Source organism: Agelaius tricolor, unplaced genomic scaffold, assembly GCF_023055355.1.
Source record: "Agelaius tricolor isolate 1412-34295 unplaced genomic scaffold, bAgeTri1.0.p SCAF_79, whole genome shotgun sequence".
In the NCBI taxonomy this organism is placed as follows: Eukaryota; Metazoa; Chordata; class Aves; order Passeriformes; family Icteridae; genus Agelaius; species Agelaius tricolor.
Window position 1 is genome coordinate 974,524 of NW_027269339.1, and position 18,905 is coordinate 993,428.

Below are 18,905 nucleotides of genomic sequence, written 5' to 3' on the forward strand. Positions count from 1 at the left end.
TCAGATCCAAAAGATTTATATATCCTTGTAGAAGAGCACAGGGTTGAGAAAGGTGTGGACAGATCCCATTAGCATGAGAGGGGTGTTGATATCAAAGGCTCTTAATTCTGTACTTTGAAATTTTATTTTGGAATATTTTTTCCATATCTTATCAGTGATTAATAGATTGAACTATGTTCTGCCACTATTCTGTGTGATGGTGGAATTGTATGAATATGACATTTGTTTACAAACAATAAAATGATATTTTCAGAAACAGAAAAAAATGACTTAAAAAACATGTTTGTTCCTATGGAGAGGAAGAAAAAAAAGAGAGTGCTTATATAAACCTGTTTGGTTTCAGGTTAATTTGAGCAATAGTTCAGATGAAATGTTTATTATAGAGCTACTCAGTGTTATTGAGGAGTTGTTTTATAAAATATCTGGCAAAAACCATAGACCAGTTTAATAAGCTGATGTATAATTTTTTAATGCCTAAGAAAACAAAAAATCCTCTCGAGACAGACAGCTATTAAGATATAAAAACTGGTGAACAATCTAGATTTTAGAAAGCGTAGGCCAGATGCCAAGAGTGACATTAAGTTTAGCACATCTTATATTTCACTTCCTATGTCACTATATCCTCATTGTGAAAAGTGCACATTTGGTCTTTAATTTGTCACTAAAGCTAACATTTATCTAGAAATTAGCTAGGACTAGGAAATGAATCAGTTTTAGCTGATAAAAGCTTGTAGGTGTTGACTCCTAAGTAATGGCTCAAATGATACTTTATTGTCAACTGCACTTAAAGCTGTCACAATGACTACTTTCTTTTCTTCGTCTCTCTTCCCTCTCCTCCCCCCCCTCATTTTAATTTAAATTTTGTTTCATTATTTTGAAAAGCTTTCTAACATGACTTGATAAACTAGGCAAACAGATGCAAAGCTTGGGATGTAACATTTGTGGACCTTTTCTGTAGAGCTAAAAATACCATCCTGAATAATCTGTAGTTGCCTGGAAACTCCTTCACATATTTCAGTAAAGTAAATGGCTTTGGCCTCCAAAACATTTGAATTGCCTTCTCTTACAAGGCAGAAGGCTCCTGTTCTCAAAGTCTCCATGGTCTTCTTAAGCTTGTCATATTCTGGGCAAAAAGGGGAACATCTTCTATATCTAGAGCTGAGAATTTATTAACAGTAAGAAGTTAAAAGTTGCAACCAGTGCAACCAAAGGAAGCAGTTATTGTTCATCTTATGATAATATTAATACTTAGAGTCTAATATGTCTAATCAATAAAAAAATAAAAACAAACCCTCATTAACAATATGCAGTATAGACTGTTGTAAAAAACCAACCAACCAACCAAGTTTTCTCCTTCCCCCCCAAAAAAACCACAACCCAAAAATCCACTCAAAACTCAAAAGAATAATCCCAGTATAATTGTCCTTTTTTTCCTGTTGTTATGGTCTCCCTTTGATGTTCTCCAGGGTGCTAAGCATCACGCATTTAGGCTGGAAGGAGTTACAACAGAGGGTTGATAACCTGAGGGTTTTTGCTGGGATGAGATGACATGTTAGGGATGTCCTCCTCTTCTTTGCCAAGACGTAAATAGTGTTGGTGTTGATGGTTTCTTACTTCCTGTGCTTCAGTTCACTTGAGCCCATTTTAATATATTTTATGAAGTGTCACACTTTACTTATTCAAATTTGGTTTTCAGCTCTACATTATACCTGATTTTATTTTATGAGGTGTGATGTATATTATATGCTTTTTTTCTTGTTCTTTTTGTTACCCCTAAAATGGGTTTTGACCGTCTCATAGGTTTACTCAATCATCTATAACTAAACACAGCTGAGTTACTGATAAACCTGGATTCTTTTTTATCATCTTATGTATTTCTTTTAGCTGCAGGTACTCAGGGACTCTTGTCTGTGGCAATTCCTTTCTTCCCTTACCATTTTCCATTAATGCTCCACCTAAATGAAGCTGTAATGCTGCTTTCCATGACTGAAGTTATTTCTTTAATTGCTGATCTGACAGTGGTAAATAAAGCACTGTGTTGTAGCCTCTGATAAAAGCATCCATAAGAAGATTAGAGCCAACATTTTAAGCTGTACTCTTTCAAAGTCTTCAGGCTTTTCTGGAGACTCTTCCAGATCCTTGTAGGTGTGTTTGCTGGGGCTGCTTGCAGCCCTTTTCCCCAGGTGTCATCAGTTACCATTGCCAGTGGAGTTCGATATATTTGTCCTCGTTTAGTGCTCTTAACCTCCCTGCCTGTGCTTCATCCATTAACTCTGTTATCTGTCGTGGCATGTGGTGGTGTTGGTTTAGGTGGTCTAGTACTTTTACATTGAGGTCAAGAAGAGCTCTGCATGGGACTGACCTGCTGGCCTCTGATATGTGGCATTTTCACTTGATTGCACCGTGAAAACGCAAACTGTTTTCTAAAAATGAGAATGGACATAACTGTATTGGAGAGACTTCATACATCTTTGATTCATAGTTGTGTCAAAAGCATTCCTGGTAGAGTGTACATGAACATGAGTTAAAAATAAATTTGATTATAATATTTTAATAATGAGAATGGGAGCGAAGCTACATCAATGCAGTCAACATTGACTCGGACTCAAAAAGTCTGGTCCAGATGTTAGTTACCCTGTCAGCATAACACCTTGCTTGTGGACATACAAGAGATCTGCTTTCCATGATCCTTGCAGTCTTAATTTATTTTAGGATAGTTTTCAAAAATTCTGCCTTGAAATGTCACGGTTGTAATTAAAAATAGATAATTATGCATGCATTATACAATACCCCTGTCCATGCAGCTGCCCACACATTTGACAAGAAAAAAACCAAGGACCAGTAACAGTTGTATCTGCTAGTGCAGCCTTTGATCTTTATTGCTTGCTTCTAGAGAAGCCGACCTTTCCTTTATCTTGATATTTGCAGCTCCTCAAATTATTTTTTGCTCACTAGAGTCAATAAGGCTATGCAATAGAGTGTGTTTGTTTGCAGCGACCTTTACTGAGAGTACTCTGTAATTTTTCAGACTTACAGACTGGTGTGATATAGACAGCTATATATCTGTCAGCTCATCTCTGGAGATGGAGTGCCCAGCTGTAGAAATGTCTAACCAGGTTTCTTTCTTACAGAGTTCTGTTTTGAGAGCCATCCTGCCTCATCTATAAAATTGTGTTTGGACAGTTGATGAAGCTGGGGGTTGGCATTACAATGCAATGCTGAATATGGTTTCACATTCATGATATTACAGCTATTCAACAAAGTCCAGCACATCCTTTCCTGAGGCACATGGGATGATCTGGGATCACAGAGCAGTCAGTTCTTTACCTTGCTTTATGCAATGCTTCTGGTTTTTATTGTATAATTACCTTGTATCAGCATAGGATCCTGCTTATTTTGTCTTGCATGGGGTTATAGCTTCCACCGTTTTTTTCCATATCCTTTTATTCCTCTTGTATTGTACCAAGTATTTATTGGTGTGGTGCAAGTCTTGGACTGTCACCTTCACTGTTCTCTCCCCTAAGGAGTTGCCTAAACTATGGTGCTAAAAATAGCAAAGAATATAAAATGATTTCCATGAAGCTAAGCCTGTGAAAAGAGACTGCTCAAAAGACTGGCAAGTTGCTTTGTGAGAGGGTAACTTTATATTAAAAAAAATAATAGTAAAGATAAAAGAGCACTTACCAGTGGCAGCAAGTGCTTCTTAGAAATATTCAGCAAGAATTCAGAATGTATATTTTCAGGCATTCCTGATAAAATAAAAGATAATTTGAATAAACCAAAATATGGAACATTTTCATTCACATTCGGAAGTACTGATAAAACATATTCTATGAGAAGAGCAAGCACTACTGCACATATGTCTTTGATTTAACTTTTTCACCCCAATATTTTTATAGGCTTATATAAGAGGCTGATGAAGCATATACTACATTAAGGACTGGCATACATCCTTAAGCTACAATGACAAAAAAAGAACTTTAAAAAGCACAGAAAACTAAAATCATACTTTGAGAAAAACATAAAAAATCAGTGTGTCCCTCCCATCTGTTTGCAGAGCGGGGTACTATATTTTCATCTGGCAGAAACTGGTCTAGATGTTTTTTTAAAAAAAATATTTCTCAATCACTATAAATGTGTGACCCTGAATATTGTGTTGCCTAAATCATTGTCACTGCTATTAACATCTTCTTTTTACTCTTTCTTGTCCTACCCACTACTGCTGACATGAATGGATTGCTCTCTGCCCTTTGGGGAAGCCTGGTATTTACCCAAAGATTTGTCAGGACCTCTTAAATTATCTTATTTTTGAGCTAAGTGGCCTGGATTCTTTACATTTTTCCTGAAAATCAGCTCTTCAGGCTGTTGATTGTGCTTCCTTCCCTGCTTCAGATTTCCTAATGGGTATGCACCTTACAATATATATTTTCAGGGTTTGCCAGGGATGAGGAGAGCAGAGGCTGTTTCACAGAATTACTATTTATAGCCCTGGTTCAGTATTTCAGTGGACCATGAGATTTAGTTATGATACACAGTGTTTCTCAAGTCTTTTCTGGAGGACTATTTGGCATCCAGTTGCTTCCCATCCTGGATTTTTGCAGTTTTATCTCTTCCTACCTAAATGTATTCTCTTGACTTGTCTTGAGTAGCCTGCTGTTTTGCCCAGGCCATCAGTGGGATCACGCAATGTTACCCTGACTTTGGTTTTCAGTTCAAAGTCTCAAGTGCCATTTCAGTTTCCAGAAAAGTGAAATTTTCTCAGTCTTCTTAAATGCATTACTCCAAATTCTGTGCATATAAAGTGAACATGCAGAGTCCACAATTTCACTTTGCTCAGAGGAAGCTTGTTATGCTTCTATGCTTCTGACCTACTACTATGAGGTAGTAGGTCAAAATTACTTTTGCTGAGGAATGCACATTCTTCTTAATGAGCATTTGAAAGGCCTACAAATTAGCATTTTTTCTCCCTAATTTATTTCTCTTTCTCCTGCCTACCTCCAAAATCTAGATATCTATTTTACTCTATTAGATTGTTTTGTATTTTCAAGTTCATTTACTTTATTATTTAAAAATAAGGGTTTTTTTTTTTTTGAGTAGGACTGCAATTGTGTTCCACTCAGCATGAGCTAAGTGTTATTCCAAAGGTGGTTTTGCCTACTGGGTATAAGAAAAGCAAAGCCCTTAAGCAATTTCTACTGTACTTTTTTTTTTTTTCTGGCACCAGACAGAAGACATGGAAATCTTTTCTTATGAAGAATGCATTATAAATTTGCAAGATGCATTTTATAATAAAATTTCGTTTCCTTTCCCCTAAAATAAATAGAAACTGTCATCCTCTTCAACAGGTAGAAATAGAATTTAGGTTCAGTTTCTGTCTAAGTTCTCTTTCTGGGACATCAATTGTTATGAAGCAGAGGCAATAAAAGGCAGTAAAGGAAGTGGTCTGTGGAGCAGTAAATGGGCTTTGTTTTCACTAAAGTAATGAGAAGTTATTTTTGAAAATTATTTCTATTTCTCTTCCTCATGGCTCTCTTTTGGGGTCCAGGAAGCTAGGAAAAAAAAAGACAAACAGAGAAGCCAGTCTTTAACGTGTCCTAGTACTTTCAAAATTCTTCTTAGTAAATAAAAAATTCCAATAAAGTCTCCTCTCCCTCTCCTCTCCTCTCCTCTCCTCTCCTCTCCTCTCCTCTCCTCTCCTCTCCTCTCCTCTCCTCTCCTCTCCTCTCCTCTCCTCTCCTCTCCTCTCCTCTCCTCTCCTCTCCTCTCCTCTCCTCTCCTCTCCTCTCCTCTCCTCTCCTCTCCTCTCCTCTCCTCTCCTCTCCTCTCCTCTCCTCTCCTCTCCTCTCCTCTCCTCTCCTCTCCTCTCCTCTCCTCTCCTCTCCTCTCCTCTCCCAGACTGAAATCAGCTCTGTGCAGCCACAGCTGGCAGCTGATGTGTTTGCACTTCCCTCTGGAGAGCTGTACTTGCTGAAACATGGCAGGATGACACCTCCCTTGCCTGTTTGTATTCTCAGGGAAAAATATTGTAAGGCCAGGCACTGTTCCCCCATGCAAAGCTGCATGCTTGAAGCTAATGTGTGCTGATAACACTCATGGTAAGAGAAAATGCCTGGCTCCATCCACCTCTTCTGCAATTCTGTATTACTTCATTAGCTTTAGTGATTAATTGTTATCTCCATATAGCATGTTCTAGTTGATTCATTATTATTGGAAACAGAAGGGTGGAATAATACCAAGATATTTTCACAGGTTGTCCCATAAGTAATGAGAAATTCTTTAATTCTTCACTTTGTTGTAATTACATTCAAAATGTACGTTATGTTGTCAAGTAGGTTTTTAGAAAATAGTACTTAAAATTCTGCTACTTAGCTTCAAATCAACACATACCTACTCTCCCTTGCAGCATTCTTAACAGAAATTGCCATCATATTTATTTAAGGTGGAGTTGGCCCCACTGTTTTTAAACAGAATTCAGAGAACAGCCAAGACAACAGTCAGAAGAAAATTAGGCAGTGCATTTCTATAAAGCTTTCCTTTATGTACAGACTAAATAAATTTAATTTTCATGAAGAGATTTGCTTTGTTTTATAATACAGCAGATCAACTTTGCTATTGAAAAGTCGTGGTAGATAGAACTGACAGTTCTCTTTCCTCTGCTGCTTTGGGAACTCTGTGAGTTATAAGATAAATGAACCAGAGGGGTCAAGCAGCTCTAGAAAGAATTTTAACTATGCAGAGGGAAAGCGAGTCTTGCTCAGACAGGAGATTTGCTATTTGCATTTTCTGGCTAATTGTGCATTTGATTTGCATTTTCTCTCAGTTACCTAAATATGTGTATTAAAATACTTCAGAATGTACTGAAGGATGATATCTGAAGAGAGCTTCTTTTGCTCCAAATCTCTCTTATTTTCTAAGGAGAGTTTCCTTTCCTGGTTATCTTCTAGAGCAGGCAGCCACTGAGTCTTCAATGCCCAGGGAATGCAGCCAGCCTTTCAGGAGCTGCAGAATCTTTCACTATTCCTAAATACTTAAAGGTTTCTCTGTGATCCAAACCCATTGATCATTGGGGTAACCCAACTTTGTCTTACTTGCTTGTTCTTTTCATTTGAGATTTTATTTTAATTTGAAAGCAAAGGCCATTCATCCTGTGATATCTGTGAACATTTCCTTGTTACAGTCGAAGTGAAAATGTGGCGAAAATCTTTGAAAATCACAATACTGTAACTTACATGTTGTTAGCACATAACAAGTCTGTGAAGTGTAAAGTGTTGTTCCCTTTTTCTCTCATGCAGGCTGGATTGCCATGTTGGGAGCCCTTTGGCTGCTGGTGCTAGCAGACATCCATGATTTTGAGATGATATTGAACAGAGTTGAGTGGGCAACCCTTCTTTTCTTTGCAGCATTGTTTGTTCTCATGGAGGTAATATTTTCTGATTCTAAAGCCTGAACAATTGAAAAAGATTTCAAATATGAATTATGTTCCTGGAGAGAAGCCTCCTGCTGGTTCAATCCCACTGGAATATTGTTGATTAAATGTAGTTATGATAATATAGAGAGGATTAGCAGAGAATGAAAGTTAGTTGGACCACTTTCCTATTTAAATTTTCATCATAAACTTGGTCTCATTCTCTTTCCATATTCTGCTTTTGTTGAATGTATCAGACACAGTCATTTTTCTATGATTTAAATTTCAGTTTCTGGGTTTATTGTTGGTCTATGCATGCAGATATTTTATGTGTATTTATGTGTTTGTTTACAATTATTTATATAGATGATAGGAAAAATAATAGAACAAGATTAAACTAGAGTTGAAAAATGCTTCTACTGCTGTCTGCTTGCTACATGCTGGCTACCAAATGGTCTAAGATATTTCATGGGAGTGTGATTTGAAAGGAAAATAACACTGAATTTCAGTTTGCAATGCTAATTTAAAAAATATTCAGCTCTTAAAATGCCTTGATATCTTGCTGTGTATTTTCTGTGTGCTTGTCTGCTTGACAGCATCCATGCCCATCCATGTTTGTATCCCCTTTTATTCCCTATTTGATGTTTTGCATAGCTTGAGAGGATTTATTCTTATGCCAAATATTTGGATTTTTTTTTTTGTGTGGATACTCACATTAACTTTTTAATTAGGCTTCTAGAATGCTGACTATTTTTCAGTTGTTAATTGTTGGGTTTAAATGATGTAATAATGTAGACACATGACTGACAAACCCAAGTGACCACTGACACTGCCATGGCTAGTGAATTGCCTGAGTGAGAAGCCTGGGAAAAGCCTGTGATAACTAATTTGCTCATGTAGCCTCATTCCTCCCCTCTTCCCTCCCAATAATTGCAAAGATTCCAAGAATCTGGAAATTGGAATCTATTAAAAAAATCAACAGCAGTAACAGGGACAGCATTTGAAGGAAATAGAAACAAGAACCAATCCAACCGGCTCTAACTAATGCCAAACTGGAAGTCAAAATCTGGTAACCTCCAAGAAGATGAGTGGAAACTCTGATTATCATTATGAAATTTTCTGTGTGCTCTAAGTCTAAAGTTAATCAGGAAATATTGATTTATTGTATGCTCATTTGAACAGGAAATTTTTAGTCCTCCATTTTATGAGGTTCCATATAACCTTGAATTTCTAGCTCTTATAGGGAATCAATGCTGAAGCCATGTTTATTTTGTCTACTGCTGTTGTAAGAGTTTATTAGTTGTGTTCCCTGATGTATTTATTGTTTGAACTTTGATTGACTGGCTGTGAGTTGAGTGCTGTGTGACTGCACAATACCATAGTAAAAATACACAGGAAGTTATTTGTCTTTAGATACAACTGTTATAATTCACTGAGCTTCTTTCTTTCGGTTTCTCACGTCACCAGTGAATAGTTTGCTAATGAAATAACATTTCTCCTGGCTTTCTAGAATAACAGTAGTTTAAGGTCATGGAAGAAACTTGTCCAGATAATGAAGAAAAAAATATGAGACATTAAATTCTTCCCCACAATGAATGAGAAAATGTTCTGTGTATATCATCACTGCTAATTTTTATCTGAATCTATTGGATTAGTAGGTGGTAGTCCTTTCCAAGGTATTTTTCTTTCCTTTAGATTACCAGTGTCAAGAGGAGACTGGTCAAAACAAAGATATACATTGAAGTATAAGAAATCTTTCCATAGTCTAGGGTATCCAGAAATTGCCAGCTCATACTGCTCACCCTTGGTGATTCTTCAGCTTGGATAGTTCCCAGTCTGAAGCTGTTTCCTGCTGCTGTAAATATTCTCTTTCTTATTAAAAGGCACATTTAAAAACCTGTGTGGGACTTAGGCTGCAAGTAATTTTGGAAAATGTGATTTGAATTCCAGATATTTTGGAAAACGTGATTTGAGTTCCTGAACTACAGGGGAACTCCTGAAGGTTCTGCCTTTGGGGGTCCATCAGTCCAGTTTGGTGCATCTTTCACAATCAAAAACTTGGAAATCCTTGGAACTCTCTTGTTATCTATTGTGTCCCCTGGGTAATTAATCTTTACAGCTGTCTTTTTAGTCTTTATCCACAAGTGGCTCTTACATTCTATAAAAATCTTTCTGCTTCTTCTGTCTCTGTAAAGTAAGTCCCTATGTTTCTCAGGATTACAGTTCTTTGCTTAGTTTTATAGTAGAAATTGGCATGTTACCTTAATTCCTTCTGGCAGAGTTTATTTACAAGAGTCACCATGACATACTGTCCACAAAAGGATTAATGAAAATTTTTATGCATAAATTAGATTTTGTTTTAAAATGGCACAAGATTTCTTTCAGCAGAAAAGCTCTGTTGTGAACTCCCCCACAGGAACTAGTGTGCCTGAAGACGCCAATTATGTGCAATAATGCTTACTCCTCTTAGAAGACACAGGAATATCCAGGAGACCCTCTGTGCAGTTTACATGCAGGGGAGGATGGTGGCAGGGTGCTAATTGCTGACTTGTGCTTAGGTGCTGGCAGGAGATTGGCCTCGAGATCATAGAGACATCCTAGAATTATTTATGTGATTAATATTGTCACCATCTCTAACGAGATGGGCTACATGCAGACTCTCTTGCAGGAGTGATGTGTGTGTCCTGAACGTCTCTTTTTGAGTTCCAGAATTAATTTGGAGTGTTACTGTTAGTAGATAATTAATAAGGCAGCAATATTAATTGAATGTAAATCTGGGCTCTAATTGCTGGCAACTATCTGTTTAGAAGTTTATTTTGAAGCATGAACACAGCAATGATGCAAAAATTATTGCTGTTCATTAAGAATATTGCTTTTACATACATTTAAAAAATCACTGTCATATCCTTTGAGTTGATAAAGCAACACAAATAGCTTAGAAAGAAAATGGTAACTTAAAATCAACAGCAAGAATTAACTTCTTAGGCAACATTCTCCTTGGAAGCCAAAATAATGAAAAAATGTTCTTTTTTTTAAGTGTAATTGATATGTGCCTATTTTGTTGCTTGTTTTCTGCATGCTGTATCTTTAATTGTAGATAAACCTTTTCTTGTTCAATATATTGCTAAAAATTTATATTTCTGGGCCAAATTTACTGTGATTTGGTGATACCCAAACCACTATTATTCTGCTGATGTCCAATTGAGGTGCAGGTACAGGAATTGCTAGTCTGAATGAAAGCACCTTAGTCACTGACAAACCAGTGTCCTGTGCCACACCACTCAATGTCTATTGGGATCTTTGTCTGCATCTGTCATGGAATTTGACAGCATGTGAATTGAATGCTTTTTTTCCCACTGCGGTCTCTGAAGGGCTCTGTCTGAGTGCCAGGCGGGGGGATTATACAGAGCTGTGTTGTGTGAATACTGACTCCTGCAGCTCTGTTGAGGGACTGATGTCAGTAAGGGAGGCATTGCAGCTGACTGCTTCTTTTTCTTGACAGAAAAAAAGAAAGCAAGCCAACCAGCGTTGGTTAGGCTAAATCAAAAATGATGTGATTTTCTCCCCTGAGAAACTGAGACATCATCAAATAGATATACCTTATTAAACCTGAAAATAGTACTTTGTTCTTCATGCCTACAAGAAAAGAAAACGAAACCAAAGTGAATTAAGGGCTAGCACTCACAAGTTAAAATCACCCTTTTACTTGTGGGTCAAGGGAATATGTCACTGTCCTCAGGTGTGAAGACTTAGTCTGTATATTGTGCGCCCAAGGAGAGATCAGAGTTAATACCACCAGGCTGAAGTCTTCCTATATCTTTTCATCTGTGGTAGCATCACAGGATGCTGTCTAAATGTCCTGTACAACTGGGAATGGTTCTCACAGAGAGGACAGAGCACTCTGACCCAGGCTGTCCTGGGGTCCAGTGCTTACAGGGCTCACGACCTTGGTCCATGTGCCTAACTTTGGAGAGACGGATTTCCTGCCTTTCAGATGCTGCTGCCTCTGTGCCAATTTCCATTCACTCAAGATCTCTGTCCTGGTTTTAGCAGATGGATACTGGTTTTGGTAGTTTTTGTTGTAGGTTTTTAGGCCTCTTTTTGAATGGGTCAGAGATAGCCATAAAATAGAAATATAATTTGTTTTCCTGTTTCTTCTTCTGAGACTGAGCATGAGATGCCTGATTTCATCCAGCCTTTGAAACACGTTATATACTTTGAGAAAGTTGGTTTAAAATCAGTTGTGTTCAGGTTTTCAGAAGACATGTATCCACTGAATAATGTAATTAAATTTCAGCCATTCTCTGATCTTGTGTCCCATGCTCTTGAATAACACTACAAGTTATTTCAGTGCAAGCTTTACTCACTTTTGCAAATACAGCCACCAATTTCTGTTGTATCTTTTCTTGCCTAAAATTAATTCTGTACAAGCTACATGAGTTGAATATAAATATCTTGTAAATGGGAATAAATTATTGCCTTTTTTTACATCCAGTGGAAAAAAAGTGAGTACGTCATGCACTTCATTAGTTGACATCAATGTCCTTCTTTTTTTTTACCCCAGGCTTTGGCTCATCTGCACTTAATAGACTATATAGGAGAGCAGACAGCTTTGTTAATAAAGGTATGTTTAAAATATTTATAATTTCTAAGAGGCAAGAAAAATAGTTTTATTCCAGTAGAACAATAAAGAATAATTTTATTTTGGATTTGATGGTAATTATTGCATTCCTGCACCAGTAGTATCAAGAAAGGATGTCATACTTTGGCATGGGTGATATTTAATATGTATATATCTGTCCACTGCCAGAATACATATAGCCACAAATGCAACAGAAAAGCTTTTTCTATTGTCTAAAACTCCAAATGCAAAGGTGAAAAATGTATAAACAGCTAAAGGTCAAAATTCACAGTTGCACAGTGTATTTTTTGTGTGAAATCTGAGTATTAGAAATATCAATCTCTGCACTTCTATTTGTCCTTGTTTTCTTGGAAGAAGGACTGTAATTGTGTTACTAAATGTTAGGCTATTTTATCTAAGATGCCTTTCCTATCTCAGAGCCTAAAGGAATAATAACCGTTGATAAATTAAAACTGTAAAGAACGTGCAATTATGCCGTGGGGGACACACAGAGCAACACCGATCTCAAAGTTATAATTTTCTATCTCTCAATTCCAGGTGGTTCCTGAGGATCAGCGCTTGGCAGTGGCCATTATTTTAGTGCTCTGGGTGTCTGCTTTGGCCTCCTCTGTGATTGACAACATCCCCTTCACAGCTACAATGGTAAGCTCTGTGCAGCACTGCACATCCTCCTCCAGGTGCTGGCAAGGGAGCTGAGCTTCCTGATTTCAATTTGCTGTTTGGTTTCTTGGGTTTTTTTGACCTCTGCTGTGCTGTAGCTTACTTTATCCTGTGAGATTGAATCAGCATTAGAAACTAACTCATGCTCTTAAGGCATCTTGCTGGCCATTGACCCCTGCAGCTGCAGGTAGCTGTGGGACCAGAGGCACTGTTCTAGCTGCATTTTTGCTTTTTCTCCTCTTATATCCACATACATACTTGAAAAATAGAATTTTCTTTTTGATGGGAAGAAAAGATGTCACTATCCATCCACTGCTATAAATGTTTTTCCTCTATGTGCTGAGTAGTTATGCTAATGCTCTTTTAACACCCATACCTTTTATTGCTAGCTTACTTTTGTAATTAGTTTAAAAAACACCAAATTATGTTAAGCATAACAAATGCTTGTCAGCAGCTGAGCTTTAATATCAGAAAAGTATCAAGTTATAACAAATTATGGCATGCTCAGATAGGTTTATTCAATCAAGTTCTCTGTTTAAAGTGTGATAATTCATTCATTATACCATACTAATATTTCATTGTTACAGCTCTTTCTCAGCAAATCTTTTCCACACATTTTTTCGTCCATTATTGGATGGTCATGTCCACTCTTAACCTGTGCCAAGGTTTAAGACATTTCTTGTAGGACATATGACAAATTGGGCAGATTTGTGACCACTCTATAATTATATATTGCTATGGTATTTTGCTTTGATTACCATGGTGTTTCCTGTGAAATGATGTTGATTTAGCCACAACAGACTGCGAGCAACAGGCGTGAAAGGAAAGATTGTTTTGGGATGAGTCACCTCCCAGCAAATGCTTGAGGATACTAAGCAATAATGCAGAAATCTTCACTTAGAAGATTTTTGTCTCATACCCAGCTAGTCTATAAAAATTGTCTTGGAGTAGTACCAAACAGCACCATGAAATGAGTATGTTTTGGGAAATGGGACTGAAGTGCAAGAATCTTCTGGGATGCCTGAGGACCATTTCTTTTGTATCTTTGAGGGTGGCAAAAACAGATTGACAGCAAGGGAACCATTTTCAACATTTTAAGCTATTTAAAATTTGTATTTTTCTAATTTTGTTACAGAATGAACATAAGAGACTGCTACAATATTTTAATTTTATTTTAATAGTCAGAAAGAAGAGACAAGAAGAAAAATGCATGCATATTGTCACCCATGTAAAAGCAGTCATTAGCTGAGGTGTTAAGATGTTAATGTGCTACTTGGCAAACTAGAGTTGAGATTCATCTACTTCTGTGAATAGGCTTGCACTTTAGCCTTTGTCATTCTGCATCAGCAAATACTTACAGAACGTTCCTAAGTAACTAAGTCCCAAGATCTTTTAACTTCCATTTAAAATTCTTTTTGATTCTTTAATACTATGTTCATACTCTTAAAACAAGCAGTATTTAGTTTTGGAAGGCTATTTTTCAGTGTATGCACCAAAGTTATGAACTTCTGATGAGGAATATAAAATATATTGAACCCAACTCTTTTGTAGAATGACTTTTCACTAATCAGGAATTTCTATATATGAGTTTGGTTTGGCATTCCCTAGTGATGTAGGAGTATGGGGCACCTGCTATGACGTAGCCATGAATGATCCTGTCCTTTCCTGGGAAAAGGTTCCAGCTCCACAAATGAGCCTGCACTCATCATAATGAAAGACAGATGTAGTGAATCCATCCAAGTGTCCACAAGTCTCCTTCAGTGGTGAACAAATGTCATGACAATGGGTCAGCCTCTCCTGCATTTTTCATTAGTTATAGCTTTGATGGACTGGGTACTGGCTTGGGATGTGGAATCCATCAAGTTCCTTCAGATACAAAAAAAATCTGGGCAGTTTCATAGGTATCAGCTGTGTACTATGAATAAAATGTTTGGAGGATGACATCACAGACCTCTGCCTACATTGGCTTTGCCACTGACCAGAAGGAGTTCAGGGAATCCAGTCTCATGACATAATAGGTTTGACTTGTACATTAATTCCTTAAATATCATACAGAGATGATGAAAGGCCTGGTGGCAGCTCACAGTCAATGATACTAATAGTGTCATTTCTACATTAGAAAGACAAGCATACAATGATTTTTGTCCCATATTTCAGGAATGAGGCGGTCTTGCCAGTTCTTTTGATTTTGAGCCCCCAGATGACTGTGGGAAAAACTACTGTGATGGTGAGGGCATCTGGAAAGCTACACTGTGTTGTTCCTTCAGGGGTGGGAAGCTTCAAGACAGGCATCAGTTCGTACATGAGATGTCCCCAATACTGGCTCTGTGCTGTTGGATAAGGTCTTCCACTCAGCCCCTAAAACAATATGCTGTGCATGCTGTCCAGACTTGGAACAGGGAGAGAGTAGTAACTCAGAAAAGGATTGAGGAGGGGACAGTCTTCTATGTGAGGTGACTGCCTCCCTGGGCTGAAGGCACTGCAGATGTGAACTCTCAATTTTCTGTTGTGCAGAGTGTTTTGACCCAGGAGCTACCTGAGAAATGGAAGAAATACACAATTCCTTTAGAGCCTGAGTCTTGACTTAGATGAATAGCTGAAGGGAATCAAAACAGAAAAACCTGCAAATAGCTCTGTAACTGTGATGTTGTGTTTCCTTTAAAAAATCAAGTTGATGTATGGTTGTCCAAAATTTCCTTTCACTCTCTGTTTTTGAATTAGTGAGATAATCAGATTCATAATGATTTGTTCTGTGTATAGAAAAAAAAAAGGAAAAAATATTAATGCCTAGTTAATGGATCTTGAGACTGAAAGTTTCACTTTATCGGTATTTGGTTAAATTCAACTGCTTCATGTAAAGTTTCATATAAAGTAAAATTTATAGCTGATTTAATAGTCAGTTAACTTTAAGAGGACGCGAAAAGTGGAAACTGTAGATTGATATTTTGAAAAGGCAATTAGAATTATCTGAGCCAGCATTACACAGAATTCTAGGAAATAAACTATTTTATGATTTGAAGTAATGAAAACCAATAAGGAAAATTATTTCCTAGAAGAAATTCTATGTATTTTCAAGAGATTCTATGTATCTATGTAGACAAATTAGGATTCTTCCTTATCCTAAAACACAACACATTATCTACAGTCTTAAGAATAAAACATAAATATTTTTGCTTATTTTAAGATGGGTATAATATAGAGTGAAAAATATTCATGTGTTTAAACAGAGAGACCATATCAATGATTTTCAGGAGCCTTCAGCAACATAAAGAAAATTTCTCTCTTACTAAAATTTTCAGAAATTACAAAAATCAGATCAGTGTATTATTTGAAGTGCCTTACACTGGAAATACCTTTCCAGTGCAGTGCAACACTTTTGTTTGTGCAATTCTTCTCTGCTCTAGGCAAGGGTAAATTCAGTGTAACCTACAATCAAAAATGTCAGTACCATATGGAATTCATGTATGGAAGTTGCTAAATGGAAAACTCTGTGAAGAGGGCAGAACACAGCATGTATTTTTGCTACAAAGGATGCTGTACAAAGATAATAGCCTACAAGAAACAATTGAATGAGTTTCTGAGTGCACTTAGCTCATCATAGGTTGAGTACTTTTATTGTTTCTGTCCTGCCAAAATTCTGTGTTTTTAAAAATTAAAATAGAGCACTGGAACTGCATGATGATAAAACAGTTTTTGAAATGTCTTCTAATTGCTTATTTCAAATAATTTGTTCTGTATGCAAAGACAATGAACTGCCCCAAAACAAGATGGGGGGGAGTGGTTGAGAATTGCCCAATGAACTGTAATCCCAGGAGTTTCCTCTTCACTCTAAATTGAAAAGTGATAATCCAGCTCCCTAATTAAATATATGTCTGCATGAGTGTTTATTGCATTTCTTTGCATAAGCATGCCTGGCAACTCTGATAGCTATCTGCAAGTGATAGTACAATCAATCGTTTCTTGTCACCAAGTAAAAGAAATACTGTATAAAAGTACTGTAGAATTATAGAATAGACTATTTCACTTGGAAGAGACCAACAGCAATCATCCAATACAACTGCCTGAGCAAATCAGGACTGACCAAAAATTAAAGCCTGTTATTAAGGGTATTGTTCAAATGACTCTGAAACCCTGACAGGCTTAGGCCACTGAGCACCTCTCTAGGAATCTTTTTCCTGTTTTTGACCACCCTCTCAGTAAAGAAATGCTTCCTAAAGTCCAGTCTGAATGTGCTATGTGCTATGATGCAACGCCGAGCCATTGCCCCATATTTTGTCACTGGATCCCAAAGGAGCTCAGCACATCCATCTCTACTTCCCCTTCTCAGAAAGCTGTAAAAAGTAATGAAATCACCCCCTCAGCCCTCTTCTCTCCAACCTGGGCCAACTCAGCTGCTCCTCACAGGACACACCTTCCAGCCCTGTCACCAGCTTTGTTGCCCTCCTCTGGACAGTTCAAGGACTTTCATACAGTCCCTCAAGAGAGTCAACAGCACCTCCCAGTACAGCATCATTAGTAAACCTGCTAATGGTGCATTCTACTTCTGCCTTCAGATTGTTAAATATTCAGATAAATATTTTGAACAGAAGTGGCCCTAGAACTCTGAGGAACATCTCTGGTGCCTGGTCACCAGTCAGCTGTGGCCCCACACGCTGCAGCTCTCTGGGCTCTGCCCTTCTGCCAGGTGTTCACCCAGTGCACTGTGAACCTGCTCATCCCACAGCTGGACAGCTGGTCCATGCTGTGAGGAACAGTAACAAAAGCCTTCCTAGGATCCAGAAAAACTACATCCACTACCTTCCCTTCATCCATGAGGAGGGTGACTTTATCACAGAAGGATATCAAATTAGTTAAACAAGACTTTCCACTGTGAGTTCCTATTGGCTGTGCCTGATGGTTGTACTGCTCTTTAAATGCTTTTCAACACTACCCTGTACAATCTTTTCTGCATTTTTTCCATGCTCCGAGGTTAAACTAACAGGTCTGTGTTTCTCTGGGTCTTTCTTCATGCTCTTTCTCTAAACTGGAACAACATTGACAAGCTGCCAGCCAGCAGGGACCTTCCCAGGTTCCCAAGAACTTAGTTGATCAAGAAGGGTTCTGCCATAACCTCTGCTGGCTTCTTCAATACTCTGGCATGAATCCCATCATGCTCCATGGACTTGTGAACATTCAGCTGATACGACTGGTCCTTTTACAGTTTCAGGGTCCCACATTTTGAGTTTGAGAAATACTTTGTAGGAAACTCTGTGAACTCTGTATGTAAAAGGATGTGTTGCCTGGAGCAAATCTAATCTGTGTTGCCAGCTAAAAATCCAGTATATATAGTTATACCTGGGAACTGTTTAAGAAGCACCAAGATAATATTTTATCATAAAAAATTCATAAACCAGGAGCTTGGCTATTATATTTCTCACATTTTAAATTTTGAATGGCAAGAGTTTTTGTCCCATTGCATATCCAGCTTTCTTTGCAGAATAAATGTATTGATGCTCTATTGATGCCCTATGTGACATTCTATTAAACCTCTGATATTCCTTTTCCTTTATCAACAGGCTAAACTCACAGTGATTCTTTGACAGGCAGACTTCCTAATTTTCAAGGCCTGGACTTTCCTAGTATTGTCATGTTTGAATAGCCATGAATTTCTGCCATTAGAATTTTAAGTGACATGATGTTATTACCAGTATGCTCTTTAGTTTAATTTACATGTTTTATCAGCTATGTATGCTGAAGCCGTCTCTTTGTTTTATTACCAGAAATGAAAAGACAGCCGCAGTAAATCCCCATTTTAGCTGAGTTTAAATACTGTTTCCTCAATATAGAGCAACAATTTCTGTGAGTCATCTGGCTGACAAGGTGACTTAGTCTCTGACAGGTCTTAGAAAGTAAACAATTTTTGGCCCACTGTTTATTGTCTCTAACACTATTGGATACTTTTCTCTTGCAGTGCTGAATGTTTCTCATGTATCTCATGTTCTTAATGTCAGCTCTATTTTTGGAATTGCCTTGCCCTCTGCCCTTCCAGCATTATCTATGATGTCCTGCATTTCACTGCTGGGTAAAAGTGCAAGACTGGACTGTAGCTGTCTGCAGAGACAGAGCAATCATCAACAGTTTGGAAAGCTACAAATAGTTTGTTTTCTATTAATGCATATTCTCTGCAGTTTTCACAGAAGACATCTTTGCCACAGGCAG

The 18,905-nt window shown here is 37.6% G+C and overlaps 1 protein-coding gene across 1 annotated transcript in view; it reads left to right on the top strand.

Annotated features, from left to right (window-relative positions):
- Positions 1-18,905, top strand: part of OCA2 (OCA2 melanosomal transmembrane protein) — a 161,198-nt gene that overhangs the window by 86,561 nt on the left and 55,732 nt on the right. Inside the window, exons 18-20 of the mRNA XM_071418236.1 lie at positions 7,293-7,420; positions 11,970-12,029; positions 12,585-12,689. Coding sequence (XP_071274337.1) covers positions 7,293-7,420; positions 11,970-12,029; positions 12,585-12,689 — 293 coding nt within the window. The remainder of the gene's footprint in view (positions 1-7,292; positions 7,421-11,969; positions 12,030-12,584; positions 12,690-18,905) is intronic.